Here is a 26,994-nt window from a genome sequence, read left to right on the forward strand (position 1 = left end):
CCGCCCGCCGTGTCTCATCGACCTCTTCCGGCCGCCTGGCTGGTCGCTGACGCTGGACGTCACCGTCACGAGGACGAGGCTGGCCCGGCCTCCGGGGCCCCGTTCATCAACCGACACGACGTAACCGACGACGACGGCTCATGTCAGAAAACGTCGTGTATGGGCACTATGGGCGATTTTCTATGAGTGCACATAGACCACACTGCACCCACCGGACATCACAACATTTTTTTCAAAAGCAGCTTGCGATAAATACACATTTACGCGAGTGTCACGCAGTCCCACCTGAAGCCGCCTCCGTGAGGCGCGTGCCGCCGCCCCGCCCATGTCCTCTCTGCCCTGCCTGAGTAGCCGCGTGCCCATAGCGCGTGGCGGGGCGTGGCGGGGCGTGGCGGGGCGTGGCGGGGCGTGGGGGCTGTTCTCCCCGTGTGTCGCGGGCATCGGCGTGCCCCGCGCCTTACTTGGGCAGCATCAGCTTGCCGGCGTCGTGCGGCCGACACGCCACGCCTCGCCGAGCCACGCCTGTCTCTGCGCGACGCGGTGCGGTGCAAGAGCGCGTGGAAGGGAAAAAAAATGAGCAGCTCAAACATTCCGTCACGTTTGAGCAGAAACAAATCTGCTCATTTCGAGCTTTACCACCGTAGGCGGATTATATTGCCGGCCGCCTTTCAATTAATTTAAACCAAAGCAGCAGAAAAGCTAGAGGGAGTGAATACAAGAAATTTAATTGACAAGTAGACAAACATTTGCCGTACCATGCAGGGCAACGCTCCTTGGCATTCTAACGTCTCGCGGGGTGGCCTCGAACAGCCTTGAGCAAGGGAACAGTCTTGAGTAAGTCAAGGAACAGTTTTGGCGATTTGGCGATCACATTTGAATTTAGCGCGCCTGACGGCACATTTCAGTTTTACACCAGTGTCTTTTTATTTTTATTTCTTAAGAAGGTGAATTGGTGTTTTTATTATGAATGTTTATTTTAAATCGTTGAGCATAAAAAATGTGGTGTGCGATCAAAGTTTTGCAATTTATACAGAATGAAACCATCGATAGAGCCTTTTTGCTTTGCAGTTGTGGCAGCACTGAAATAGCATAAATAACAACAATCCTAATCACGCAACAACGAGTGTCCACTAATACTTGCTTGTATTTTTGGTCAATTTTGACAGTCTATCTTTGTCTTTATCGGAAATCAGTATTTTTGTGAATTGTAGAGTAGAAGAAGTGACGTCCAAATCGCAATGGCATCGAGCTCCAGTTCAAGTGGCTCCAGTATGTCCTTTGCTGACAGACAGGCAGAGCGAATGAAAAAGCTACGAGATCTTCACCTCAAAAGGGTATTTACGACCTCTATGCCGTGATAAATCTTGAAATACTATTTTGTTACTAAATTAACTGTCGCAGAACTCATGTCATGTCTTACGATCGCGATATACCCGCACAACTAAATATATGATAACCTAACCTCTGAATCAAGGCCATATTCTGTCTACCAGCCTTCTTCACTCACTCTAGGTAAATTACCTTTCCTTTTTATTTCTTATAACTCTTGGTTTTTTTGATGGGGTTTCAGAATGAAGCACGTCAACTTAACCACCAGGAAGTTGTTGAAGAAGACAAACGTCAGAAGATGCCCACTAACTGGGAAGCTCGCAAAAGGAGAGCGGACTGGATCTTAAAAGAAGAGGAGGACAGGACTGCAGCTGCTGAAAATGTAAAACTCGTGTTCAATCGTAGTGCTTCCTTATTATCTGATATTTATTATAATCAGCTTTTCTGTCATTCTTTCTAGGGTGAAGATTATGATAGAGTCAAGCTACTTGAAATCTCAGCCACCGATGCAGAAAGGCTAGATAGAAAAAAGAAAAAGAAGAACCCCGATTCTGGTTTTGCTGACTATGAACAAGCTACCATTAGGCAATACAATCGTTTGGTCAAAGGGATCAAACCTGATATGGAACAATATGATGAACAACGTCAAAAGCTTGGTGACGCATTCTACAATGAAAAGAATTCTATTCTACATGGTCAGTTTAAGGATACAAAGCAGGGCATTGATCGAATGGTCGAAGACATTGAAAAACAGTAAGTACTATAATAACTATGAGACAAAGTATTGAACATCTTTTTTACTATTTTAACATTGTTCATTTATCATTTTTAGGGTGGCTAAGAGGGAGAAGTACAGTCGGCGTCGCATGCACAACGATGATGCTGATATTGATTACATCAATGAGCGCAACATGAACTTCAACAAGAAATTGGAACGATTCTATGGACAGCACACAGCAGAGATCAAACAGAATTTGGAAAGAGGAACTGCAGTTTAATATGTTATTTTTCTTACTTCGGCAGTAATTTTCATTTACTTGTTTCTTCAATTTCCTGCAATTTTGTATGTTTTCTAGTGGGGAGTGAATTTTTGTGTGCATTCTATTATAGTAAACCAAATGCCCAATCTGTTCGGACAACTCCCTCTGTTAGGACTTTTTGTGTAAAGTTACAGTGACAATTTACTTTAATTTAATAAGGATTAGGACAATGTATTGGTGGATGTGTATAGTGAGCAAAACATTTAAAATTGATAAAGAGATTTATTACCAACTCATATTGTTATTCCAGATCTTCCTCACAAAACCTCAAAGGGGAAAAGTGTTGGTTCACCAATGAGCAAGTTCACTAGTACCTTATCAGATGAACAGGAATTAAACATTTCAAAAAGTAAAAGTAACTCTGTAAATAAGTCTCACAGTACTGTCATTAACTTAATTAATCACAATACTAGCATAAGGTATGTCGCAATGATTGAAAAACTCAACACAGCCTTGATTTTAACAGTACATGGGCATCTCCTTCAAGTCAAAGGTGTTAATCAAAAGTCACACTCAAGGATTTTCCAAGAGCATCATACCCATTTACAAGTTTTGAAAGAGAGCTGTGTAAACATACACAAGGCTTTTGTAAGAAATGCCTAAAATTACAAGTATTCTAAGGTAAATTAGAAAAATAACAAAGTATCATCTGGGAAGAAAACAAAGACACTGGAAATGTGCAAATTGTTGTCAGGCTCTTACCTGCTCTTACCCTACTAAAATAAAATATATACTAGGACCTGCCAGCAGGTTCTGTATTTTTTTTTCTTTATTGCTTAGTCGTGGTAACTGCTATGAGCAATAGCTTCAAGTTGACCTCTACGAATTAGAATGAGTTTGAACCCCAAATGTATATTTAATATTGAGCGAGGAAGGGGGTAAAATTGATTGCCATTGAGCTTGCCCCTTCACATGTCACATCAACTTAAACACTCAAAAATTAGTTTTTTATAGAATTTTCTGTCCAACTTTAACAATATTAGGAGCTCCTATGACAAAATCTTCTCTTCTTCAATTAGAAGAGGTTTCTGTCCAATTTTTGCACGAAAGTAAGCACTTGTTTCAATATTTCATACACTGTTTTTATATATTCTATGCTTCCGAACACGAGGGGCCAGTGAAAAAGTAGTAACATCACATTAAAAATACTGTTCTTAATTCCTTATTCTTATCATTTCTTCTTCTTTTCTAAATAGATACATACCAACTAATATGACATTTACTGTCTCAATTATCTCTTAGTAAAGAAGGCTTGATAAATCAAATTAATTTCTTGTTATGAAGTTTTATAGAGTAAAACTGGTCAGTCCTCTGTAAAGCCAGAAACAAATGATGTCAACCTCTGTGAACTAACTTAGAAACGAAGGCCAATCTGGATAGTTTCAGTTTTTACCAGTGTGTACAGCAATCAGTCCACCCAGCCTCGAACGGACCCTGATTACATAGAATAGAATGATAAAAGTGTGAAATTGAAAGTGAAGGAAATTCACAGTAAACACTCACGTCTAGAGAAGTTATGATGTATAACTCGTATGTGGATGTCTTGAGTTGCAGCTTGCCCTGCAACACATGTAGTGTATCAGAGAATGAGAAAGAATCATAGTAATCCCTAAGGCATCTGTGCTGGCCTGCAGATGTACTTGTTTTTCAACCTTCTTGACTTTAGTTAAGTATAGTGAAAGAATAGAAATCATAAACTGACCACGCAAGAAAGCGGCACACGAGCATTTTAAGTTAGTGGAAATGCAATGAAAACACATGCATAAGTTGCAATTTTTATTGCCTCTAAAGAAACACACTCGTAAGGAAAATTATTTGTACTTACATACAAAACACATAAACATTCTGATTTTAGCATACAATTTAAAACTGGAAAATCTTTTATGAAAAGGAATGGTATTTTACATTTTAGCCCAGAAGAATAAGGGTAAAACTTTTTCAAAGGCCATAATCTCAAAAACATAAAACAACAATGTCATCTCATCTAACTCCAACAAATGGTAGCAAATGTGTGGGAATGTAATGAGCATTTTATCATGAAGGGGTGCAGGAGAAAATAAAGTGATATTAAAAAGGAATGGCTCTGTCTGTACTGAAAACAAATAAAATATTAACACTAGATACTCTAAATAACATTCATTAAGTAACAATGGGTCTGGTTTAATAACAAATTCAGACTCTATTGGAAATCAAGGCACACCAATTAAAACAAGGTTTTTAGTCTCATAGTATCAATGGTGATCCAAACCAATACATAGAAATTTTCTTATAACACAAAGCTATGTCTCACAACTCACAATTATTTGTTAGAATGTTATAACAGAGTACAATACAATGTTGTAGGCCACTAGATTCCTATGCAGTCTATAAAAAATTATTGTTTGTAAATCACATTCCATGCAAGCTTGACTCCAAACACAAAATTCTCCTACTTCAAATTCAATGAAAATGACTAAAAACCAACAACTTTACAATCTCAAGGGAATAATATAAAACTAACACTTCAGAAAACACATGAATACTTGCACATTTCCAAGGATACCTTATAACTGTTGGTTCTATGACCCATAAATTAATTTTGATTCTGCAGAAGGCACTTAAATTGTCATTTCTGGTAATATAAATTAATTTGATTTTTTGAACAATAGGGAACAATTAAAGTGGCTCCCAATAGCTTAAGATAATAAAATTACCAGATCAGATTTACTAAAATCAGGGAATGGCAAGAGGCCTTAACCTTCACAGCAAAAATATTTACTTAACTTAAGCCTTACAATATGTGTGAGAGTTCACAAAACAAAACCAATAAAAATCACATTTTACACACAAAGACAGTCAGAAGATTATAACTCCATTTGTGATGTTCGTGTGAAGTTTAATTTATCACAGGAAAATATAACTGTCTAGTCCTCGCGTCCAGGACTGGGTAATGGGGTGAGCATGTTAGGAACACACAGGGCACTGGGACTGCTACTTAGTGAGAGGGGTGCGAGAGCTGATTCGAGCGCAGGAGAAGCAAGGGCGGGTAGAATGCCAGGCAGACGTAAGGCATGCAATCCAGCTGGAACACTGAACACACTTTGCGCCCCAGCGCTTTCACTACCTAGTCGAATGCGAGGAACATCACACTCCTCGCATACCTCCAAGAGATAATGGTTACGGAATGTACAAGTTTGGCAAGTCCAGCCAGGCTCAGCGCTGCTTCCTTCTGCTGGCCCTGCAACAAATATACACCATATGTAATGCAATGCTAGTAATTTAACCAAAAATTTGCAAGGATCAAAAACTTCTAAATAAAATTGTTGCTCTCACAAAGATTCCAATTTTTAAAATAACAAACTTTGAAAATTCATAAGCTAAACAAGCATAAAACAGAACAATGATAAAATTGAATATCAAGCTTAAGATGCCAAACAACACATGAGCACTGCTCTTGGCAATATAAAGCTGAAAGGTCTGAGAAGGAGAAGAACTTGGGAAACCTTTTCAAGGAAAGTAGCGGAACAGTGGTCAAGTTAGGTGCTTAAACACTAGAAACAAAAAGGTAGAAATCTTAGCACTTTTCCAGAAGTGAAATTCATTTTTGTGCCTTTTAAAAGTAACTAAAATATAGAGAATAAGGAGGGGGAGGGGACTTTGCCATCTGGTAGAGACAGTCTTTAGAGGACTGTCTAAAATATTCACACTATTGCAGACACTAAAATGTCATCAAGATGCAAAATTGTAAGGGGTTGAGACTAAAATTTACCGCCTTTAATGCATTATATGGATGGTCATGTGGGACTAAAAGTGAAAAATCCAGTAGAGAAACAGGAAGCTGAAACTCTATCATTTGAAATCTATCTACATAGCTGCTGGTGATGCAAACTAATACAGAGAGACACTGCTATGCAGCACTGGACCAGATTTTATCAGCTTTGAATCCATCCAACTTACGTGAATCTGGACTTTTAGCATCTACTTCATTTGTCATGCGTGTGCATACTTCTTGGAGTGTCTGTATTTCTGTCCGCAATCTCTGAACTTTCTCCATCTGAAACAATGATCCTCATGAAACTTTTCGGAGACCTTATACAGAGCATACAGAACCAGATCACATAACAAAGAAAATTGATACTAACCACAGGAAGAGCGGGAGGGGCGCGCGGCCTGACTTGAGCTGTGCGCCGCTCTAGGTCTCTCTCCATTTCCAAAACCTCCCTCTGCATCATCTGGAGCTTGAATCGCTCCTTCTCTAGCTCAGTCTCAAGAAGTGTGCGGCGTTCCAGCTGGCGCACCAGGTGTTCTGAAACAGAGGACACTGCGAGTTAGAGCATTGCTGCCGGGAAAGTCACGAGTCACGACACACTTAATCTGAATGTACTACTACGTTGAGTCGAATGCAATGTGCTAAGAGATAACCCATGCTTATTAAAACTCGTTCATTAACGATGTACAAAAACTGTACTTTTTTTAGACAACTTTTTGGAGAGGGCCATGTCTCTTGACCCTCCCTATCAAGTCCACTCCACCCCCCCTTTTTTCAGGCACTAACGAGCCAATGCCGGGTCGTTGCTCTGCAGGGCCGGGACATGGCGCAGGAGGACCGAGAATGCCAAACTGAAATTGTAGATCTGCTGCGGGGATGAATGAAGCGTCCTGCCCTGGGCTGCGGGGCGGCCAAACGGTCGCCCCCTCCTATCTCGCTCTATCTAGCCCCACCCTCTGCAACTACCCGACCCTATCCCCCCGCCCCCTTTCACTCCTCTCTCTCTCTCCGTCCCGTGAAGCCACATTACTCTCGCGCTCATTCAAAAATACTCGCGGACGCGCGGACCGCACGGCGCGGCGCGACCCGATGGCCGGGGGGGGGGGGGGGGGGCATGCTTGCCCACTCGACTGCACAGTGTAGCGTTGCAATGACTAGGACCCACTTCCAGCAGCTGACAACCCCCCCACTCCCCCGCCCGGCCCCTGGGAAGCCTCCGATGGCACTGGTGACCTTGTATCGTAAACATTGTATCGTGTCCTTCACCCACACCAAAAAGATACAATGCAAAATAAAAATGGTTGAAAGCACAGACGGCATTCGGTCTATGTGTAGGTGTCGCGTCCCGCGGCGAACTGCCACTGCCAGAGGGGCTCAACAAGCATAAGCATGCTATAAGCACTCGCGCCCACGACACACAGTGTTAGCATCGGCTTGGGGCGAGGCAGAGGAATTCACTCTTGATGACCTCCTCCTCCTCCGCGGCGGCGGCCGGGCCGCGCGCGCACGTAGGCTACACCAGGCGCTACAAGAGAAACACTACGGCCCGCATACTTGCTGCTGCTGGCTTTTGGCGCAGGACGCGAAAAAAATAAAGAACCAAAGAAAAAAATAAAATAAAAGGGAACGCTTTCACGGGTTGTAGGAGGAGGAGCGGCGCGGGCGGGTGAGAGAGAGGATAACATGGTATGAAAACAACCTCCCCCCTCCCCAAATCCCACCCCCACCGGCGGAGCTATCCCGTCTGTTTATAGAACTTGGCCGATGGGAAGGCCGTCTATTTCAGAAGGGTTGATGACGCCTGGAAGGTAGGCAACAAATTTAGCCATCGCTTTAACCGCCCCGTGCGTCTCGTCGTGTGCGTGCGCGTGACACTCGCGCGGCACCGAGAGCGAGAGCGGCAGCAGTAGCGGCGGCGGCGGGGGAGCGCGAGGAGAGAGTCGCACCTCGGCGTCGACGACGTCTCCTACCCCACCGACGCCGACGACGGTCTCCTCCCTGCTCCTCGCCAGCGCGAGCACCATCGCCACCAGCACCAGCCCAGCCCCAGCAGCACCGGCAGCGTGCCTCCCGCGCATTCCTGGCACCTGCAGGGCTGTTACTTATAGGATGATTTAGTGGCCTCTCGCTCCGCCCCGCACGGCTCGCTCGGCCGACACCGCCGCGGAGCCCACCTCTGCCAAACACCTGACTGCACCCGCAGCGCACAGAGAGCAGGGGCGGACGGGCGGATTGGCTTACGGGGGTGGCCGAGAGAGGGGAAGGGGGGAGAACAGGAAGCCACACGAGCCGGATGAGCCTTCCCGAAGGAAAGATGCAGAACGACGAAACCCACCCACCCACCCCGTCACCGACCCCCAGGTCCGTGGTCAGGCAGCCGCCCGCAGAGCAACTGGCAACGCGGAGACCCCCTCCAGAAGTGGTGTAGTACCGAACAGGTTGACGGTGGAGTCGGCTATGAAGACGGTCCTCTCGCTGAGCTGCCGCTGCAGGATGGCGGAGGCGGCGGCGACCGCCGAGGCCCCCGTCAGCCGGGAGACCTTGCTGGAGACGGCAGAGGGCGGCGGTCTGGAAGAGGCGGGAGGTAGAAGAGGGGGACGCGAGCCGATCTGGGTAAGGGTGGAAGGGGGGGGGGGGATGTGCTACTGGATGTGAGTTGACAATCAAAGTTGGGAGCACGTGCATGTTGACCCAGGCGATTCTTGCAGTTGATTGGTCCTTCCCTCCCCCAAGCAATACTACCGATCCTATCCGAATTGTAAAATGCTATCCCAGTAAAAATTATTGTTGCTATAGCCGAGTTTGAAGACAGTTATAAAATTCACATGAAACGTTAAAAATTCACATGAAACGTTTCACGTGCGTCAGTCCCGGTTACGTTCCCACAGAACAAGTGACCTTCTATTCCCTCTCTCGCCAGTCAGTCGTCCCCGTCACGCGCGCAGTAGGACAACAACTCACTAACAGCCTGAGCTTTCTTCGAGTCGTGAGAAAACGAGTAAATCTGCGTCATCGTGCCCTCAACGTCCGTTTGTCAACACGCGTCCAGGAGCCGGTCGGCTGGAGCGCGCGCGTGGCGCCGCCGCCAGGCGAGGAGGAGGAGGGAGCGCCCGGCGGGGTAGGCCCGCTGCCGCACAAGCGCGCGCGAGAGACCGGCGGCTGCCTACCCCGCCGGGCGCTCCGGGCCGACCGGCGGCGGTGGTGTTCTCAGGCGAGCGCGGCGGGAGAGGTCCAACGGCGACGACGGCGTGCTCAGGGGAGGTGTTCGGAAAACCTCATCCGGCCTCCCCATTCGGGCCAGCTGTTGGTGGCCGGCATTCGACACGCCACAACACGACACGGGCCGGCGGGCGGGCTGTCACGGGGGGCGGGGGGCGTGAGGGGCACGGCGAGGGCGAGCAGGTTATTGCGTCAGCCGCACGACACAGCTGTCAAAGAAGCGCGGTAGTATAACACGCCTCAACCGGAGAGCGACACCCCCTCGCTCGGGGGGAGACGTCAGCACGGCCAATTATTGGCATGGCAAATTTGGCGTATACTCGAAAAAGTCTTTGGGGCATACAAGAGTGCCGACATGATAATGAATCCATCATCTCTGCCCCGTATGATGATGAGGGAGATGAAGAAATCGTGCACAGCAGGGCGGGATTGTCATACGACAACAAGAGTGACGCTGTCATGCGAATAATGAATATTCAAAGTTTCGCGCGCCCGGCGCGGCCGTCAGGCGCTCCAAGCCTTTTTGCGCCGCCGCGCCTGTGGCGTGTTGAGCGGCATGGGCTGCGCGTCGCTGGGGGAGATATACGCCTTCTCGTCCTGGTGCTTATCACGAGCGCCCACGCCAATCACCTGCTTATCAGTTCTTATCAGCCGCGTGGCGTGGTGTGGTATGCGTTCTGGCGCGGTTCTTCGCGGAGCGCGCGCGCGCGGCCGCTCAAACCGACGGCGCCGTGCCGTCCACCCCCCGTCCCCCGTCCCGCGTCCTGGCCCACCGCGGTGTGGTCGTCGGGTGCCCTTACTCGGGAGCGAGGTCCTTCGGGTCCTCGTCGCGGTCCGTGGCCGCCTGCCGCACCAGACGGCGTGGAGGTCGCGGCCGCGGCCGCGGGGGTGGCGGTGCTGGGGGCTGCACCCGGGGCGGGGGCGGCGGCGCGTCCGAGGGGGAGGGGCTCGTCTGGGGTGGGGCAGGGGCGACGGGGGGTCGGGACAGTCCCCCGGAGCAGCTGCCCGGGGCCGCGGCGTCGGCCATGGCGCTCGCTCGCGGACTCCTACGACGCGGACCCCGCGGCTGCAGTGGACCGAGTGTGCGCGCGGGTAGCGACGCGGCTCGAGACTAAACAGCGCGCTACCGAGGCACGCCGCGAACGGTATTCAATTCCAATCGGACATCGGACCGGATCAGCCGCGCGGCGGGGCTGCCCGGCGAGCACCCCTCTCTCTCTCGCACCGCAGGCCGCCCCGGCCCTAGAGTGAAAGGAGGAGGGGAAGAGTTGTACTCCGACCCGGCCGGCGTTCCTGCCCCCCCTCCCCCTACACACACACACCTGTTCCACTGACAGTTTGGGCCACGTGTGAGTTGGTAATACGTGCAGCCGCGAGGAACGGGTAGAAACCAAACAAACGGCCCACTGGGTATAGGTCGGCTCCTGAAGCGGAAAGCAAAGAACAAAAACGGATGTCACCTGCACCTGAAGGCACTTAAATACGGGGCGAAAGTCCAAAACGCCAGGACAGTTCCTAAAGCTGATGGTGTCTCTCTTCCGTTTTCGAATTTCTCCTATGAGTTCTTTGCCCTGGGCTAGAGCGGACCTTTTGGACTTTGGAGTACCCCGTTTCCTCGACTTCCTCCCTTCCTCGAGCTTCGAGTAACGTGTGGCCACAAGAAAGATAAGGACTGGGTCAAGGACAAGCCCTCACCTCACGTGATCTTGAATGATGCTCGGTTAAAACGAGCACGTCCGTTCTAGGTTCGGATCAAGAGCGCGCGTTTCCGTTAGATTTTGAGCGCTGTACTTTTACTGAGCAGCAGCGTTGAGCGCGCAACTAACTCACCACCACCCTGACGTCTGTCGTGCCCAGAGCAGAGAAAAAACGTGCAAACGATAAAGTTTGAAGGCCCCGTTGGGCCGGGCCGCCGGCGCCGGTCGCATACCGACGCAACCCACACTGTAAAAATAAAGACGTCCTCAAGGAAAAGATATCATGAAGAATTTGAATATGTCCTTCTCGGATGTATGTGAGTCTCATGTAGTACCGGGTGTATGAATTCATACAAGACACAGGTGCGGGCAGGTTTGCCTACCCAAGGGGCGCCTTACGGCGGCAGAGCGCAAACCCGCCCGCACCTGTGTCTTTTATGAAACACCCGGTACCAACACATGGGGATGTCAACAAAGAAATCCGTGACGCTTGTAAACCAGAGTAGCTCTAATATTCGTCATTCTAAGGACATTTTTACTATTCCTTTTTCTTTGCAGTGTGCGACGCGGCGTGACGCTGGCCGCTCCTGCAGACGTTACACAGCTGTCACCGCGGACCTCATTAGGCCGCCGTCACGTCGCATCGTAACGCCGTGTGACGAACGACGTAACGCCCGCGCCGCGCCGCGCCACGCCACGAGGGAGGGGAGGGTGGGGTGGGGAGGTGACCGAAGACCCCCAAGACCTCATCTCTGCACATGTCAACCGGGAGGAGGTGCTCGCGCGCGTGAAAGAAAGCCCGCGCGCGCCAAAAAGACAAGAGGCAAACAACAACAACAACAACAACAATGCAAAACGCTGCTTCGGGTCGCGGTGAAATAATTACGGTTCCCGAACAACCCCCCTTAGCTGCTCCCTAAACTCGCAACCTTGACGTTCGTTTCAAGGCGGCAAGCTTGTTGGCGGGTAAAAAAATAAATGAAAAAAAAATAAAACTGACTGAAGTGGTTTTGACATTTGACGCACGATGCGCCCACAGCACACGCGGTGCGAGTCGAGAGGGAACATCCGGGCGTTCAGCGCGCGGGATTAGATTGCGGCGTCCGCCCTCTACATAGTATCAGCTCGGGGGTTTACTGCGGCTATCGGGTTCAGCGCGAACAGCCTCTGAATCTGATGGAGGATTTACCTTCATTGCGAGAGCAGCAATAATTGGGGTCCGAAGGGCTCGTCATTTCGCCATCCTCGCAGCACATCACTGACTGGAGGCGACGCCACGACTGTCTCTCTGCCCAGACTGCTCGCCGGTCCAGTCAGACCTAACATTCCGCGAGGCTTGCAAAAGTCGCCCCATGCATCTTACCCGGCCAACTCAACAACAGCTGTGTATAAAGGGGTCGTCCAGAAAGTACGTCCGTTTATTCGCGCGGATTCATACGGCAAATTACGGAAGTTTGGCGCCTGCGAAACTCGGGGTAGGCCAGCCCACCCCGCAGTACACGCATGCACTGCAGTCAAAACTTTGCCTAAGTATCAAAGGCTATGAGAGATTGCACAGGCTCGACTTGAACGGGCTGGAATGACGGACGTACTTTCCGGATGCTCCCTAAGCACCCCGTAGACTCACCTCTCATGTCCGGGCTGAGCTGGGCGCCGCCCATGGCCATGACCGCCCTCTCCAGGTCCTCTCTGGAGGCGGCCGGCCTCCGCAGCTGCTCCTCGACCTCGGCCAGCGGGCTCATGAGCCGGCGCGGCGGAGGGCGCGGAGCAGGGGCAGGGGTCGCGACGACGGGCGCGGCGGGCGGGGCGACCGCCGGGGGCGCGGGCGCGCGGGTCCGCATGGCCGACACGCTGCCGAGGCCGTTGGGGCCGATGCGGATCTGCAGCTGCGACTGGTAGCCCTGGCGCTGGTCGTAGGACGAGGTCGAGTACGTGAGGCTGGAGCCCCCCGAGTCTCGGCCCGAGTGGATGTCGATGGGCGGCTGGTCCGCCGCGGGCGGGCGCAGCGTCAGGTTCACCGACGTGTAGGACCGCGGCGGCACCACCCCCACCCCGAAGGGCGCCGCGGGCTGGATGTCCATGGTGGTCATGCGCCGGGGCGGCGCCGGCGACCCTAGAGGCGGCCCCGGGGGCGGGCCGGGGGGCGTGCCCGGGGGCGGCGCGCCGCGAGACACGCTGCAGTTCACATCCAGCACAGTCACTTGATCACTAGGCCCGTTCACTCTGCTCGGCGAGGGCGGGCCCGGGGGCGGCGGCGGCGCTGGCCGCAGCCGCGGGGGCGGAGTCTGCGGCGGTGTGACGGCGGCCTGGACCGGCGGTGGCGGTGCGGGCCGCATCTTGCGGGGCGGCCGGTGGAGCCCCCGCGCCTCCGCACTGCTGGGGTGGTCGCCGCCGAGCGCCTCGGTGCCCAGGCCCTTGGCGTGGCCCTTGCCGTGGCCCGGAGCGGCGACGACGACGTGGTTGGGGGCGGCCCCCGCGACGGGCCCCTGCCCTGGCATAGGGCGACCCATGGCGCCAGGCATTGGCATCCTCGTGGCGCCGGTCATGAGGGCCGTCAGGGCCGACGGGTACGTGTGCACCAGGAAGGCACCATCAAGGCCCTGGAGCGCGCGCTCGCAGGCCTCCTTGTCGTGCGCGTGCTGCAAACAGACAGGGTCATCGTCAACACACGCGGATGGGGGCCCGGCCGCACGCACTGCCCGGCCTGCACTCACGTCGCGCGCATGGCGGGGAGGGGGGCGGTTCGCGGGCGGGTCGCGGGCCGCGGGGCTCTCACAGCACTCGCGACAGGGCGGGCCCGGGCCTCGCGGCGCACTGGCGCTCTGCTCCGCCGGCTCTTGCCGGCTCTGCAGAGGCCGCGCGCGACCAGCCCGCGACCAGCCCGCGGTCCTGCGCTGTTGCCTGTGGCGGTCGGGCGGCGGGGGCGGCAGACCCACGGGCAGTCCTCCCCGCCGCGTCCCGCCCCGCCGCACCCCGGGACGACAGCCGAGACTTGGCGCCCGGCCCTCCCCTCGGCCTACACACCTGGCCGCCTTGCCAGGAATGTGCCGTTCCGCCGTACAGAGTGTTTCGATAAGCCGAGCCAAGCGGCCCCCGCGGCCCCCCCGCGAGCGGAGGGGGTCAACGCCTGGCCTGGCCGTCTGGCTCGGCGGGGACCTGTGGGTTCTCTCCAGCCGTCCCTCCACCCACCCCACACAAACACAGCGGGGGCCAGTTTCTGGACGCGCGCGGGTCTCGGGCGGTGGGGCTTGCCGGGCGCGGGCGCGGCGCCGCGGCCGGCCGCGCTTTGTTTGGGACGGTTTCGGACAGGCCGACAGGCTTGTTTAGACGGCCGCAACGCCACGCCAGCAATGGCTTTCAAAGAAAAGGGATATAAAGATTCCTCAAAGCAGCGAAAATTCACAGCAACTCCAGTCACTAACCAGCTTGGGCTCTGCCCGAGTGTTCGACTACGCCACACTCCACAGACAGAGACGGCGTGCAGCGCAAGGCAAGGCATGCCAGCGAGCGGGGGGCGCTAGCGGGGGTGGTTAACAGCAGAGGGCGGGGGTGGTCTGGCGAGCGAGGCTACGCGGGAGGCGTCACAGCACACGGGAGGCGAGGGGTACTTCACTAGAAATTCAAGCGTACACCGAACATTCTGGTATTTTTTCTGATTTTGTTTGAGGGTGTACACTGATGTTTTCGTAGTGAAGTACCCCTCGACGGGAGGCTCCACAGGCGGCAGGTACCTGCCAGATGCACTGCATGACCACCTCGTCGGGAGCGGCGGGGAAGTCCTGCTTGAGCTGGTGGAACAACTGCATGATGGAGATGTTGGAGCAGCCGCACGCCGCGCTAGCCATGTCTGCCGGCGGGCTGGCCCGCTGGCCTCATGGCTGGCCTAGGGGGCGGGCCCCGCGGCCGGCCCCGCCATGGGCCCCCGCCATGGCCGTGCACGAGAGCCTAAGGCCGGGGCATGTCTAAGCCGATATCTCCTTCTGCCTGGTCCGCGCCTCGCGTCATCCGCGCGCTAGGCACCCGCCATCCTAACTCTTACGGCTTACCCGAGCATGGCATTCCTCTCCTTGGTGGACCGCTAAGCGTCAAGGATCAGCAACCTGTCGACAAAGAAACGAGGGGAGGATGTCAGCCAATGTCAGCAGAGCGGTGGTGTCACCCGGTGGACCTGGACATGGACACGGCGCGCCATATCCCGCGGGTGCTGAAGGGAGATTAGAGGAAAAGTGATGCATTGCTTACAGCCGGGGAGGGGGCGAGGGAGGTGGTGATGTGATAGAGAAACGCCCCCTCCCCTGCCCGGCGCGGACCTAGTGGCCTCCCCGAGGGGCCAGGGGGGGCGAAGACAGGTGGCTCGTGGGTGGATTGCTGGCAAGACGCGGGGATAAAAATGGCGGGGACGGGGGAGGGGGAGGGAGACGCGACGAAGAGCTATCGCATGGGGGGGAGGGAGGCGAAATCGAACGTGACGTTGTTGTAAATACCAAAGGCGAAGGCATCTCCACGCCGCGATGCGACAGCGAGGAGGGAGCCAAAGAGACCAAATGATCTTCATTTTTGTTTTTGTATCTACTACCTTAGAAAGGAGGGGGCAGAAAACGTTAGAAAAGAGAGAGAATAATTAAACAGCTGATAAGTGGAGGCCCAGCCCCAGAGGTCTGTTATCACTGACAATCATCCTAAGTGCATCGGCTGCAAGAGTTGGTGTGTTTTCAACAGAACACAGATCTAGCAGCAGTTGAGAGAAGAGTGGACTGACTAGCTCCGCCGCCAAGTTGAAGTGAATTAAGTGAAGTAAAGCTATGTTCGAAGGTCCATTATTATATCCTAGTGGGAGTTATGTAAGTATTTTTTGTTCTATTCAGCCTATGTTGTACAATGAATGAGTATAAAAATAACAAAGACAAATTTCTTAATGCATGGGAAATGAAAACAACATTTCAAAAACTGGAACCTTATATTAAAGAAATAACAAAATTAACACAAATGAAAAAGACAGCGATTAGATAACAGAGGCTGTCGAAGTAAACTTGGTTTATTTTATAGAACATGAATTCTGTGTTGGAATAAGGAAACAACGGCCTGAATTGAAGATGGCTATTAAAAAAAAAACAAAGACCTGTCAGTGACAGAAACAAACATATGTACGCCATCTATAGATTTATTAAGAGTGAATGCCAAGCTACATCATTATAGCTACCACGACAAAGTATACAGATACTTTTAGATGCCACTGTTTTGTCCCAGTTATCTGCTATTTGTTTTACAGCCACCAAAATCCTTACTTTTAATTAGCAATGTTCATTGTTATTGTTATTATTTTAGAACTTGAATGAGATGAAGATAGAAAGTTCTTAAGCCTAACATAGATACCCTTATTACCACGTAACACTTAACTTACCACACAAATACAAGTGGAGAAAGAAATTCACTGGTAGGTGACAATACACTCAGTCTGAATGGAAAACATTAAATCCATCTCTGTTTCGTGTAAAAAAATAGTTCAACATCAAACGTTCACAATTTCACAAGGACGACGCCATAACTCAGCTGATAACCGCCTTGCATGACAACAGATCAAAAACGGTCTGCTCTAGTTCACTTTGTAAAGGCGGTGGTAGTGCTTTTAATCTTGTTTTCATTATTTGCCCTCCTCAAATCCTTTTGTTGTCTGCATAAACAACAGTGTTACAGTACAGCTGATCACACCCTACTCACATTTATTTTGACGACTTAACGTTTAAAATGTTTTGTGTTTACTGTCAAGTGATGTTCTGAAATTTCTACTGGAGGCGGGGCAGCAACAAGCTAGTTGATAATGGCAAGAGTTAGTCAGACCATGACTCACGGTTAGATTGCACGGACCTCAACTATGCATTGGCTGGGCCCTGTTCAGAATAAGAATAACTGCCAACACCCTTTTACTACATTCCTATTTTGTATAATGAATTTTATAAATAATGGAGAAAAGAACAAGATTTCCATCCCTCACAGTTTGACAGTTTGACAGCTTTAAATCACTGAATTAGTCCCTAGAAATGGCTGTTACATATGCAGATCTTGTAGCTTTTGGATTTGCTTATGTAGAGGATAATGTATCAGCTAATTTTAAGAAACAAAGATTATTTAACAAAAACATTCCTACCCCTCTTCTTTCATCAGAGGTAAGTCGCTGTTCCTATGTAGTCTCTCATTGTCATCTCATTAACAGTAGATGATGTGGCCCTGCTTTTCTTTACAAAAGTTGTCCCACAAGAATTTCAAAATAATTTTTCACATATCGACTCTTGAAATTGATTTCCTCTCCCTAATAACTTCCGATTGTTTTTTCAGGATATGTGTCTATGTGAAGAAGAAGATTTTATTATATTTGCTGAATTCTCTGAAGTAAAAGGCCCTGTTGCACTGTTCACAGTGCCGTCATATGTTCAATATGATGAAAAGATTGATGTAAATAGTTTCATTATGCGAATAATGTCAGTTGACTACCAAGCAAACCCAGGGTACAGTGATTTTTTTTTATTATTCCTTTTTTTGTGCTCAGGAAAAGAATGGATTTATTTTACCCATCTTTTGGTTTCAGGGGTCAATTTTGCATCTGTCAAGACACCCAAACTCTTCAGACTCATGTTTCACACACACGTCATGCTTATGTGCATTACTTCACCCTCTATGATCTACATGCAAGAGGATTTGTCCGCCCTCTTTGTGTTGCATATGTTAGCTCAAACAATCAAAAACTGTCTAAAATATTTCCACAGTTGAGGGATCAATTTTTGCAGCTAACAGAAACCATTAAGGTGAATAATCGTCAGCATTTTAGGAATGAAATATTAACTGTTTTATCAAATATAAAAAATATGCAAGCCAGCTATAATGATACAACTCAAGTAAGTAACAAGAATTTCAAAATGTGATGGACTTGCCATTCAGTGAACTCTACTGTAAAGCTGTCACATTAAAGTTCATACAGGTTAATTAACTTTTTTTTTTTTCTTAAAGGAAAAGAGTGGAGACAATCTTGCAGATATCACATCAAACTTGAGTATTCAGCAAGGACATTCGACACAGCAATTTGAGGAATTCAGTTTTATGCTGAATGCTGTTGAAGCCTCATTGGTATGTAATGATTACTTTTAAAATCTTAAAATATACTCATACAATATTGTTTCAATCAAATATGTTCAATATTGTTACTTAATTATTTTGCAATATTAATTTACTGCTACAATTCCTTTTTTACACCAGGTTAACGTTGATTATTCTCTTTCTGCTGTTGACCATTGGCATAATGCCTTTACATTCAGTAATGAGTCTCCTGCTCCAAAAGAAATTCAGGACTATCTAACGCTCATATCATCAACATCATACAGAAGACAAGTGAACTTGCATGACAACATTTGTATGTTGGAGAAACAGCTGCGCCCAATACCTGTCCTCTCTCCTTGGGGCATAGCTTCTGCCCTTTCATTACTGTTAAAAATACTTCATCTCTTTGGATCTTGCGAGCTCAGTGCATCTCTGGGTCATTTCCCTTCAATTTCTTTTTCACAGGTTTGCTCATGATACTTGCATATGTTGGTTTAGCAATTAAAATGTATACATAGATATATAAATTATATGATGATGTTTTTTCTTTAATAGAGTGACCCTGCATCGAAAAAGGAAACACATAACTCAACTAATGCTTGGGAAGCTATTGAAATACCAGAGTACCTTCAGCTACTTAAAGCCATTTCTATAGGATCCGTAGATGCCTCTATGCCATCCTATGATGATCAAGAGTGTGACCAAGTGGAAAGATCCAGTTCTAAGGAGGTCTGTACCCACCCAAGCAATCCAAGATAAAATTGCCTATTTTGTATTTATTGTTTTATCAATCTTTTCACTTTGTTTAAACTGACAAATTTATTTTTTATCATCTCACTAGGCAACAAGTGGCAATGAAGGGAGCAGCAGCTATCATTCCTTCAGTGATTCACCCTCTGATGCTGTCTTACCTCCCTCACAGAAAAATAGTTCTCTCACCTCTTCAATTCAAGCTTCTTCTGATTTATCTTCAGACAATGCCTTGGGGTCAAACCAAAAGAGAGTAGTTTCACATGAAAGTGTCCATACAATCACAAATATTTCAGTGAGCTCTTCTCAACCAGAGTGCAGAGAGGATTTTCATTCGATACTTGATAGTTCATCTCAAAATTGCATCTCTGCAGATACTCTTAATCATTCTAGTGAAAATGGAGTTCAGTATTCAAGTAGTGACAGTAGTAGCAGCAATGGCAGTGAAAGTTTTCATGATATTTTAGAAGCACTTCACAGTGATGATAACTGGAGCATTGGCAGCACTGAGGAAACATTGCCACTTGGTGTTGCTTGGAATCATTGTCTCTGGACCCGGCATAAGTTAACTGCCAAGTCAGGTAATCAGCTGATCTACTAATGCAAATGTGGTCTGACTGTTGTCAATGACTGGTGAACTTTACTTGAACTTCCTCTACTCAGGTCATCGACTTCTGAAGTTCTTTTGGACCTATAGATCAGCTGCCCAACATGTTATATACTCCATACTTACTGGCAGAACCCTTGTTTTAACTGGTGACTCCTCATCAGAGCGCAGAGTTCAGCGCGTTATGAGTGCCTTGAGTCCTCTCATACCACCACTGGATGAGAATGGTCTTCGTGTGTTGAGGTTTGTTAGATTTTACCTCAAAACCTTTTTTTATTTTTCTTATCTAATTTTATTTTGGTTTCTTATATTTCAGATGGCACCAGGGCATTTTGGTGAGTGCTCATATTGCAAGTTATCAACTAATTGGAATGTGTATTCCAGAAAGACTATCCATTCATGATATGATCAGTCCCAGAGATAAAGTAAGATGCAATACTACTGATTGAGAAATTTCCTATTCATATGTTTCAAATTATCCTAACCAATTAACTTTCTTTTCCTTTTCCTCCTTCCAGAATAGTGTAACAATCTTAGATGTAAATTCTGAGCAGTTACTTGGTCCAGCTTATCATGGGCGTCTCCTTGCCGCAATTGGTAATAATGTCCGTGATTTTCCAAGTGATCATAGCTTGCTGCTTTTCATGGAAAGTGTACTTAAAGGAATTGGAAGTAAACTCCAGTCTTACAAAGCATTAGTAAGTGTTTAAGCATTGTTGACTTTGAAATTGTTCTTTCTTGTGGAATTAAATTATTTGAGCCACAAGTATAATTTTGATTTATTTTGCAGGTAGCTGCATGTCATAATGAATTGCCAAGTCATGCTTGTCGGCAACTGGAGTTACATGGATGTGATGCAGATATCATACGTTATCTTAGCAAGTTGACTCTTTGAGTCATTGATTTGTGGAGGATGATTTTGCCCTCTTTAAGAAATTTTGATGCCTGTGATCTTTATGTTTGTTTGCTTAGTTTCAGTTGACTGCCTATACCAGGGCTTCTTAAATTGTTAGGGAATATTAGTTAATCTAGTTTTAAATTTGACTTATTTTTTGATGAAGCAAAGTATTTTATGTGTGACAATAATACTGAGAACTAGCTTTTTGTATTGATTTTTGTTTTATATCTAAGTCTGTGTCTAATTTTTTATACATATATTTTACTATTGTATTTTATTACACCACAATATTTTAAATGTGATCTATTTTAAGAGCTAAGAGCAATTTCCTTCCAAAGTATTAAGAAACAAATCCAGTATTTCTATCCTCACTGTTGGATGATACTTGGTTTTGGCCATTAGAATTGCTGTCTCTATAATATTTAGTCTGTTTAAAGCTATGCACGTCACATAAGGTTTTACTAAAGAAACAAATATGTAATAGTTACATTTTATTCATTATCAGTTAATGCTCATCACAATTATATACCAAAAGATGGAATAAACCGAATCATTAAACAAAGTATTGTTCATTGCGGTACAGAACTGCATTTGTTCCTGAATTTACAAGAAGCCAGTAATGAAAAAAAGAAAAATTACAAAGATATTTACAACTTACAGATACAATAATTCACATACAAAATGTTTCTAATCAAAGTCTCTCGCCCAACCTGCTGGCGACATTTCGTAATTGACCATACACTTTGGATGGAGGACTACCCAAAATTAAATTACATACAGCCTTCATTGCAACTTGAATATTTTGATAAGACCCTAGGATGTGTATTTTAGATTCAGCAAGAACAATACGAGTTTTGGTAACATTTTCAATTGTAAATTTGGTTCGGCCTCCTTTGCCTGCCAAGCGACCAATTGCTCTTGATAAGTGATCACCTCGCAACGTCTTCACATCTTTGATTTCAAATGTTTCAATGAAAAGATTGTCCAGCCGAAGAAGTGCCAAAGCGTCTTCAACTTCAAATCCGTAAACAAAAGCCCTAACAAAGTCTGCAGCTTTCTGAAGGTTGGCAATGTCTGGCGTTTCAGAAGAGGATCTAATTTCCACGTTCCTTGACTTCAAATTGAACCGCACTTGAAGCTGTAGATTTTCGACGATGGGGGTGAAAATTTTTAACCAACTCTCTTTAAGAGGGGTATATCTGTGGGCCGGCACCGGAACCTTGCGTACATCTACAGCACTGCGTTGTTTCTTCTTAAGAGGGGCATTTTGAGATTTCTCGCCAGCGATACCACGATATTCAACTTCCATAGCATTATCGACCGTGCTTGAGGCTGCTCGTTTCCTAGTCACTCTTTGCGGCTCCGCGAAATCCACATCATTTTCAGCACTCATGTTTAGGGTTCTTCTTAACAAGTTCGAGCACGTGGATAGAAGACCATAACTCCAAAGAAACAGACAACAGACGACAACTAACAACAACAACAACAACTTGTTGTTATTGTTCTCAACAGGTGAAGCAACTACAAATGTAAAAAAATTCTGGAAGAAGTTCTCCTAAACTAGGTATAGAAACTCTTTTCGATCCCAAATCCTGTGAATAAAAGAGGTATGTAGTTATTTCAGTGGCTAAAATATTGATTAAAATGATTAATGAGTGAGGTTTTCATCAACGTTTCGGAGGCTTTATTTTCGTGATGTTGGCTATGACCGATCTGCACAATATAAAATTTTCTGCAAATAATTGCTTGCACATAAAGTGCTGCCAACATACTAACCATACTGGCTACCGTAAATAAAGAAGATGTTTCAGATAGTGTCATTAGTTTGATCGTATTCCATTACTATCAGATATATGTGGTTATTTGCGATGTCCAAGAATAATTCTTCTTACCTTCTATCTTTGTGACCTCAAACGTTTAGGATGAGATGTTGGCAACCGAAGTGATGTTTGCCGGCTTTTTGTTTCATCCTACAATTTCCAATGTGTTTGTGTGTTGTGTTGTGTTCAGTTTTCGATCTTTAAGAACTTTTGGACTACTTTGCTTTCATCTTTATATTTTTTCATTGATTGTTTGGAGTCCAGGTGAGTTTTTGAACAGTTGTCATTTAAGTTAGGATGCAAAGAACCACTGTCACAGTCCTACTAGTTGCGATGTCGGACTCCCTAACCTCGGATAAAGTTGACACATTCTGACTTATGTCATTTCATAAAAATAGAATGAGCCTTGGAAATTCTCAATAAAAGAATGAGCCTTAGAAATTCTCAATATTATGGAGTGAACAATTTTATTCACTTTCTCCGGTTCATGTTGACATTTATTCCTATTTTAGTATACTGTTGTGCTTAGGGCGTAATTATGTATTTAAATGCGATGGTGCCATTGAATAAGTGTTACTTTGTAATCAGAAATATAAGTTCTTGAGTCTGGAATAATTGCCAGTTTTGGCTATCAGCAAGAGGCAGACTCCTTTCGGTTTGACCAGTTCAAGCAATATTTTTATTGCACAAAGAGATTAAATCTTGTAACTAAAAGTTGTGGATTCAATCTTTCTGCCTTCAATTACTTAACATAATTTTTAACGTCTTGTGCAATGATGTCTGTTTCGTGAAAACGTATGTGGTAGATGTGCTTATGAATTGTACAATCATCGTTTCTGATGATGGAAATATTATTCAAACAGCAGTTAAAATCTGCAGTTTTAACATAATAAAAACAATTTATTTCTATGATGTACAGTACAGCTTCAAAATAACTTTGTGCCAGAAGCAAAACTTAAAACAATACATTATGGATGACCTAGTTTTTAATCTCACAAGAAGAAAGTCTTATAACTAAATTCAGAAACTTAAAGAGCATTCTCAGAAGCTACAGCCCCTAATCATTACAGCTTTCTTTGAATAACTTAACTTAAACTTTGAAACTGATGTCTTATTTTTTCCAGATAAAAGTCAGCCTGGAACTAAATACAGAACAAAATTAAATTAAAAGTCTATTGGACAATTTTTTTTCTAACAAGTGAGGTACTAGGCGAGGTGGTTGAGAAGGTATGCAGGAGATCTATTTTCTAAAACTACATTCGGATGAAAATTTACATTCAAAGAGGGGAGGGCAGGGATGCAATTTTCTGTATTTCTAAAATAATACTATTTGAAAATACCATTTGAAAGGAACATATCAGGTTTAAACTTCCATCTTTCTTTGATACACAAGTTCTTGAATGCAGGGAATCCTCTAATCACCCTTATTTGTTTACTATTTACTGCATATTGTTCATCATGCAGAAAAGTACATTTTGTCATCCTGCATGCACTAGAGGTTTCCCTGACTTTGTTCTTCTTTCCCCATTTTTTTCTTGTTTTTTAAATGTTTTCATTTACTATGGCCTACTGAAGCATTTTCTTAAAACTAAAAGTATATATGCATTACTGTAGCAGTCCGTTGTTAAAAAGTAATTATTGTACATAGGGTAGTCGTAAAACTAAACAAACTAAAATCATTATTAAACCCCATTGAGAATGTGATTGTGTATTCAAGCGGTCGTAGCGGACCGTGTCCCAAACGTGGAAGTGGCAAACGAGTAAAATGGTGATGATTTTGCTAATAAATACAAAGCTTTCCTACTGTCTATGGGTTAACGATAAACGAGGATGGTAACATATAGAGCAAAAGTTGCTGTGCGGAGGCGACTTTCACGAAGGTTGGAGCCCGCGCTTGAGCCTCGAAGAGAAAGGAATCAGTCCTCAGCCGAATTTAAAGTTTTAGTGATGGTGGTCAAGCCAAAGGGTGGAGGAGCGAGAGCTGGTTGCTTTGCGTGGCGGGGCGTGGCGGGCGCGAAATGAAATGTAGTTTTTCTTCAGGGAAGGTCCTGGGACTGGAGCCGACCACTTCGCTTCCGGCCCATGTTGCAGATCTTGAAGTGGCACAGGGCCATATCTAATGGAGTGAAACCACACTTTTAGAACTTGCAACGGCAACGAAAGTTATTCCTTGATAAAACTCATGTCGGCTGGGTACTTACAGTTTCCTCGCTTGGGCTGTGGGGGCCCCACCAGGGCCTTGTTCGCCTCCTCGCCCTGCTCGACGGGTGCGGGTAGCCGGGCGAGCTGCGTGGTGAGCCACTCCCTGAACTGCTGCTGGATCTCGCTGGGCTGGAGCTGCTGCACCGGCGGCTGGTCCAGGTCAGCCTCCCGCTGCTGCATGTCTCGCTGCTGCAGGTCGCGCTGCTGCAGGTACCACTCGAGGATGGCGGTCGGGACGTACGGCTCTGCGCGCTGCCCCTGGTCCGTCAGCATGGGCATGGCGGACACGCCCACGCTGCCCAGGCTGGCGAGGGCCGCGACCACTGCAGTCCACAGGAGGAGGGGAGCCATGCCTGCGGCAAAACAAAATCACGAGCCCGTCAGTACAGGGACGAGTTATCAGCCGACTCGGCCCGACACCCGGACACGCGGGCGCGGAGCACCGCGCGGGGTACAGAGAGCACCGGCAGCCCCAGCGGCGGCGGTGCGGCGGGGGCGCCTGCGGAGCGCAGGGTAGGCCGCCAGCCCCACAGCGCTGCATCGCGGCGCCGGGGACTGCCTAACCGCGCCGCGCCCAGCCCCCACGTCCCCGCCAGCTCCCGCGCGCCCACCGGATGCCGGAAGCTCAGCAAGTCCCAGGGGGGCTCTCCTTACAATGCGGCCCCCTCCCCTCCCCACGGCGGTTGCGCAACCGCAGCTGTGATTGCCGGTAATCCAGAGGACCGGCCGCGTCCTTGAGCAGCGGCCGTGGGCGGGCGGGCGGGCGGGTCCAGGGCGGCCGAGGAGGGCACACGATGGTGGACCGTGATAATGGCGCCCTGTTGGTGCTCGGCTGTGCACCCCCCGGTCGCGTGGCGCCCGCTTGGCGCCGCAGGCCGCAGGTTGCCGATGATGATGTAACGGTCCGCGGGTCCACGCCCCGGTGGCGCCCCCGCCGTGCCCTGCATGGCGATGGCGCTGCCCCGACGACCATCCCCCCGCCCCGGCTCCGAATCATCACCTCTACCGAGCCTCCGAGTTAATTGACACCGTGGACGGGCCGCCGCCGTCATTAGGGCAGAGCCAGTTTCACCCCGGCCGGGCCGCGAGCAGGAAGCTGCGGGGGCGCCATTTCCAGGAGGGTGTCACGCCACCTCGACGGCGTGCCCTCCCTCGCCTCCGCCAACCGGCTGCGGGCGGCGGCCTATCGCCCGGGGGCATCTTATTTGCCGCGTGATTGTTGGTTCGGCCGTCGTCACTCCCCCACCGCCGTGTCCTCCTGCCCCACCCCGGCCCAGCCCCGTCACGCCACCAGGGACGCGAGCTTGACCTCTACTATTTTCCCCTTTTGCTCCCGCGCCCGGTGCTCCTGCTGCTGCTGCTCCGCCCCCTAGTAAGTCGACCTTTCTACCTCTTTTCCGCACACGGCAGACTGTGCTTGTGAGTGTGTGCGTGTGTGTGTGCGACACTCGAGCTGCCAAAGGAGGTAACTGGCGCGGGGCGTTTCGGGGGAACGAGCTCCTTCAAGGAGGAAAGTCTTTTTGGGATCGGGTGGCGCCGGGCCGCCCCACCCGGTCACGTGCCGCCCCGCCCCGCCCCTCCCCGCCAGGGCTCGTCGCGTATGCACACTGCGCGGGGGCGGGGGCTGCTCCTTGTTCCTCCTGCTCCTCGGCCTCGTCCTCGTCCTCCTCCTCCCCGGGGAGACTCGCATGAAGGGGCGGGCGGCAGCGCGGGCGGCGCGTGACGCTATGACGCCGAGGCCGCCCCGGGGCGGGGCGGGGCGAGGCGAGTTGGGCCGCGGGTACTGATACGCATCGGGCCCTTCTGTCTCCGGGCCGGACCCTGCCATGCCCTGCGGTGGCCGCGGGGCCTGCCGCCGCGCTGCTGGCCGTCGGGTGCTTGTCCAATAAGTGTCCCTGCGGCGGGGCGGGGCGGCGCCGGGCCGTCGCGCTGCTGGCGCGGCTGTCAGAATATAAAGAGACACAGCGTGGGCCTGCATGAATAGCGACGGCCCTGGTGGCGTGCCCGGCGCGGCGGGGTGTTCATCGTCGTCTCCCCTGAGGGGGCGGGGTCCGGGGCCGCCGCCTCCAGCTGCTTGCACCACCGCCTGGACCCCCGCAGGGGGGTCATTCTCACTACACACTCCCGCCTAATTAAAGCGGCCCTACTTATAACCCGCGCATTCACCCCCCATCGTTTCTATTTTTATTTCCACCCTCTAAAAGACGGCATCTGTCACCCGCGCGGACCTACTACTACCCCCGCGACCCAATTCGAGGGCGGCCGCCTCGCCGCCTCGGCCCGCTGCCCCGCCGCACACCTGTTCGGTAACCCTCTTACTTATGTTTTATTTTCCCCTTATCCTACCCCTCCGCGCGCCCCGCCGCGGTACGACCGGTCGTTCGATGCCATCGTAAATGCAAAAAACCGCGAGTTGAGCCGAGGAAGCGCCCGCCCCGCGCCTCTCGCCCTCTCGCTCGCACTCGCGCACGGGGGTCGGTATGGGATCTGATCGGCGCGCTGTCTTTACGGTAGTGTACTGCAGACGGATGGATACAGCAGCACCGTGCGTGTCCCCGGGGCGGGGCGAGGCGGGGCGAGGCGGGGCGAGGCGGG

At 49.2% G+C, this 26,994-nt stretch overlaps 6 protein-coding genes across 10 annotated transcripts in view; 3 read left to right on the forward strand and 3 right to left on the reverse strand.

The window, feature by feature from the left end:
- Positions 1–1,055: 1,055 nt before the first annotated feature.
- Positions 1,056–2,601, forward strand: LOC113208757 (pre-mRNA-splicing factor syf2). Its single transcript, XM_026425915.2, has 4 exons — positions 1,056–1,334; positions 1,571–1,711; positions 1,790–2,082; positions 2,162–2,601. The coding sequence occupies exons 1-4, from the start codon at positions 1,239–1,241 to the stop codon at positions 2,325–2,327; spliced, it is 696 nt and encodes a 231-aa protein (XP_026281700.1). The 5' UTR covers positions 1,056–1,238; the 3' UTR covers positions 2,328–2,601.
- Positions 2,572–16,530, reverse strand: LOC113208735 (atrophin-1). 4 transcript variants are annotated; one of them, XM_052268950.1, is made up of 9 exons: positions 14,765–15,066; positions 12,661–13,672; positions 11,167–11,280; positions 6,491–6,654; positions 6,306–6,402; positions 5,473–5,586; positions 3,873–3,929; positions 3,763–3,803; positions 2,572–3,680 (listed from the first exon to the last, which is right to left on the reverse strand). In XM_052268950.1, exons 1-8 carry the CDS (start codon positions 14,876–14,878, stop codon positions 3,778–3,780), a joined length of 1,698 nt encoding a protein of 565 aa, XP_052124910.1. In that variant the 5' UTR covers positions 14,879–15,066; the 3' UTR covers positions 2,572–3,680; positions 3,763–3,777. The 4 variants fall into 4 exon arrangements, with proteins under 4 accessions (XP_052124910.1, XP_052124911.1, XP_052124908.1 ...); XM_052268951.1 differs by lacking the exons at positions 2,572–3,680; positions 3,763–3,803; positions 3,873–3,929; positions 14,765–15,066 and adding exons at positions 15,080–15,133; positions 16,435–16,530 and having other exon boundaries at positions 4,133–5,586; XM_052268948.1 differs by lacking the exons at positions 2,572–3,680; positions 3,763–3,803; positions 3,873–3,929 and having other exon boundaries at positions 4,133–5,586; positions 14,765–15,056.
- Positions 15,582–21,026, forward strand: LOC113208754 (guanine nucleotide exchange protein smcr8a). Of its 2 annotated transcripts, none has more exons than XM_026425913.2 (11): positions 15,582–15,874; positions 17,367–17,536; positions 17,617–17,923; positions 18,036–18,152; positions 18,282–18,587; positions 18,678–18,851; positions 18,964–19,453; positions 19,536–19,722; positions 19,796–19,904; positions 19,998–20,177; positions 20,270–21,026. In XM_026425913.2, exons 1-11 carry the CDS (start codon positions 15,836–15,838, stop codon positions 20,372–20,374), a joined length of 2,184 nt encoding a protein of 727 aa, XP_026281698.1. In that variant the 5' UTR covers positions 15,582–15,835; the 3' UTR covers positions 20,375–21,026. The 2 variants fall into 2 exon arrangements, with proteins under 2 accessions (XP_026281698.1, XP_026281697.1); XM_026425912.2 differs by lacking the exon at positions 15,582–15,874 and adding an exon at positions 16,700–17,197.
- On the reverse strand, positions 20,856–21,855 carry LOC113208756 (RNA-binding protein pno1). The gene has a single exon (XM_052268952.1). The coding sequence runs from the start codon at positions 21,768–21,770 to the stop codon at positions 21,069–21,071; it is 702 nt and encodes a 233-aa protein (XP_052124912.1). The 5' UTR covers positions 21,771–21,855; the 3' UTR covers positions 20,856–21,068.
- A 389-nt stretch (positions 21,856–22,244) lies between these two features.
- LOC113208718 (DNA ligase 3) overlaps positions 22,245–26,994 on the forward strand; it is a 27,100-nt gene continuing 22,350 nt past the window's right edge. The window contains exon 1 of the mRNA XM_026425857.2: positions 22,245–22,461. The gene's annotated coding sequence lies outside the window, so the exon portion shown is untranslated. The remainder of the gene's footprint in view (positions 22,462–26,994) is intronic.
- The window catches only part of LOC113208719 (uncharacterized), an 11,296-nt gene continuing 7,378 nt past the window's right edge, over positions 23,077–26,994 (reverse strand). The window contains exons 3-4 of the mRNA XM_026425858.2: positions 24,399–24,752; positions 23,077–24,313 (exon numbers count right to left, since the gene is read on the reverse strand). Of these exons, the coding sequence (XP_026281643.1) occupies positions 24,234–24,313; positions 24,399–24,752 (434 nt within the window). The 3' untranslated portion in view covers positions 23,077–24,233. The remainder of the gene's footprint in view (positions 24,314–24,398; positions 24,753–26,994) is intronic.

Source organism: Frankliniella occidentalis, unplaced genomic scaffold (genome assembly GCF_000697945.3).
Source record: "Frankliniella occidentalis isolate FOCC.00 unplaced genomic scaffold, Focc_3.1 Scaffold79, whole genome shotgun sequence".
Classification (NCBI taxonomy): domain Eukaryota; kingdom Metazoa; phylum Arthropoda; class Insecta; order Thysanoptera; family Thripidae; genus Frankliniella; species Frankliniella occidentalis.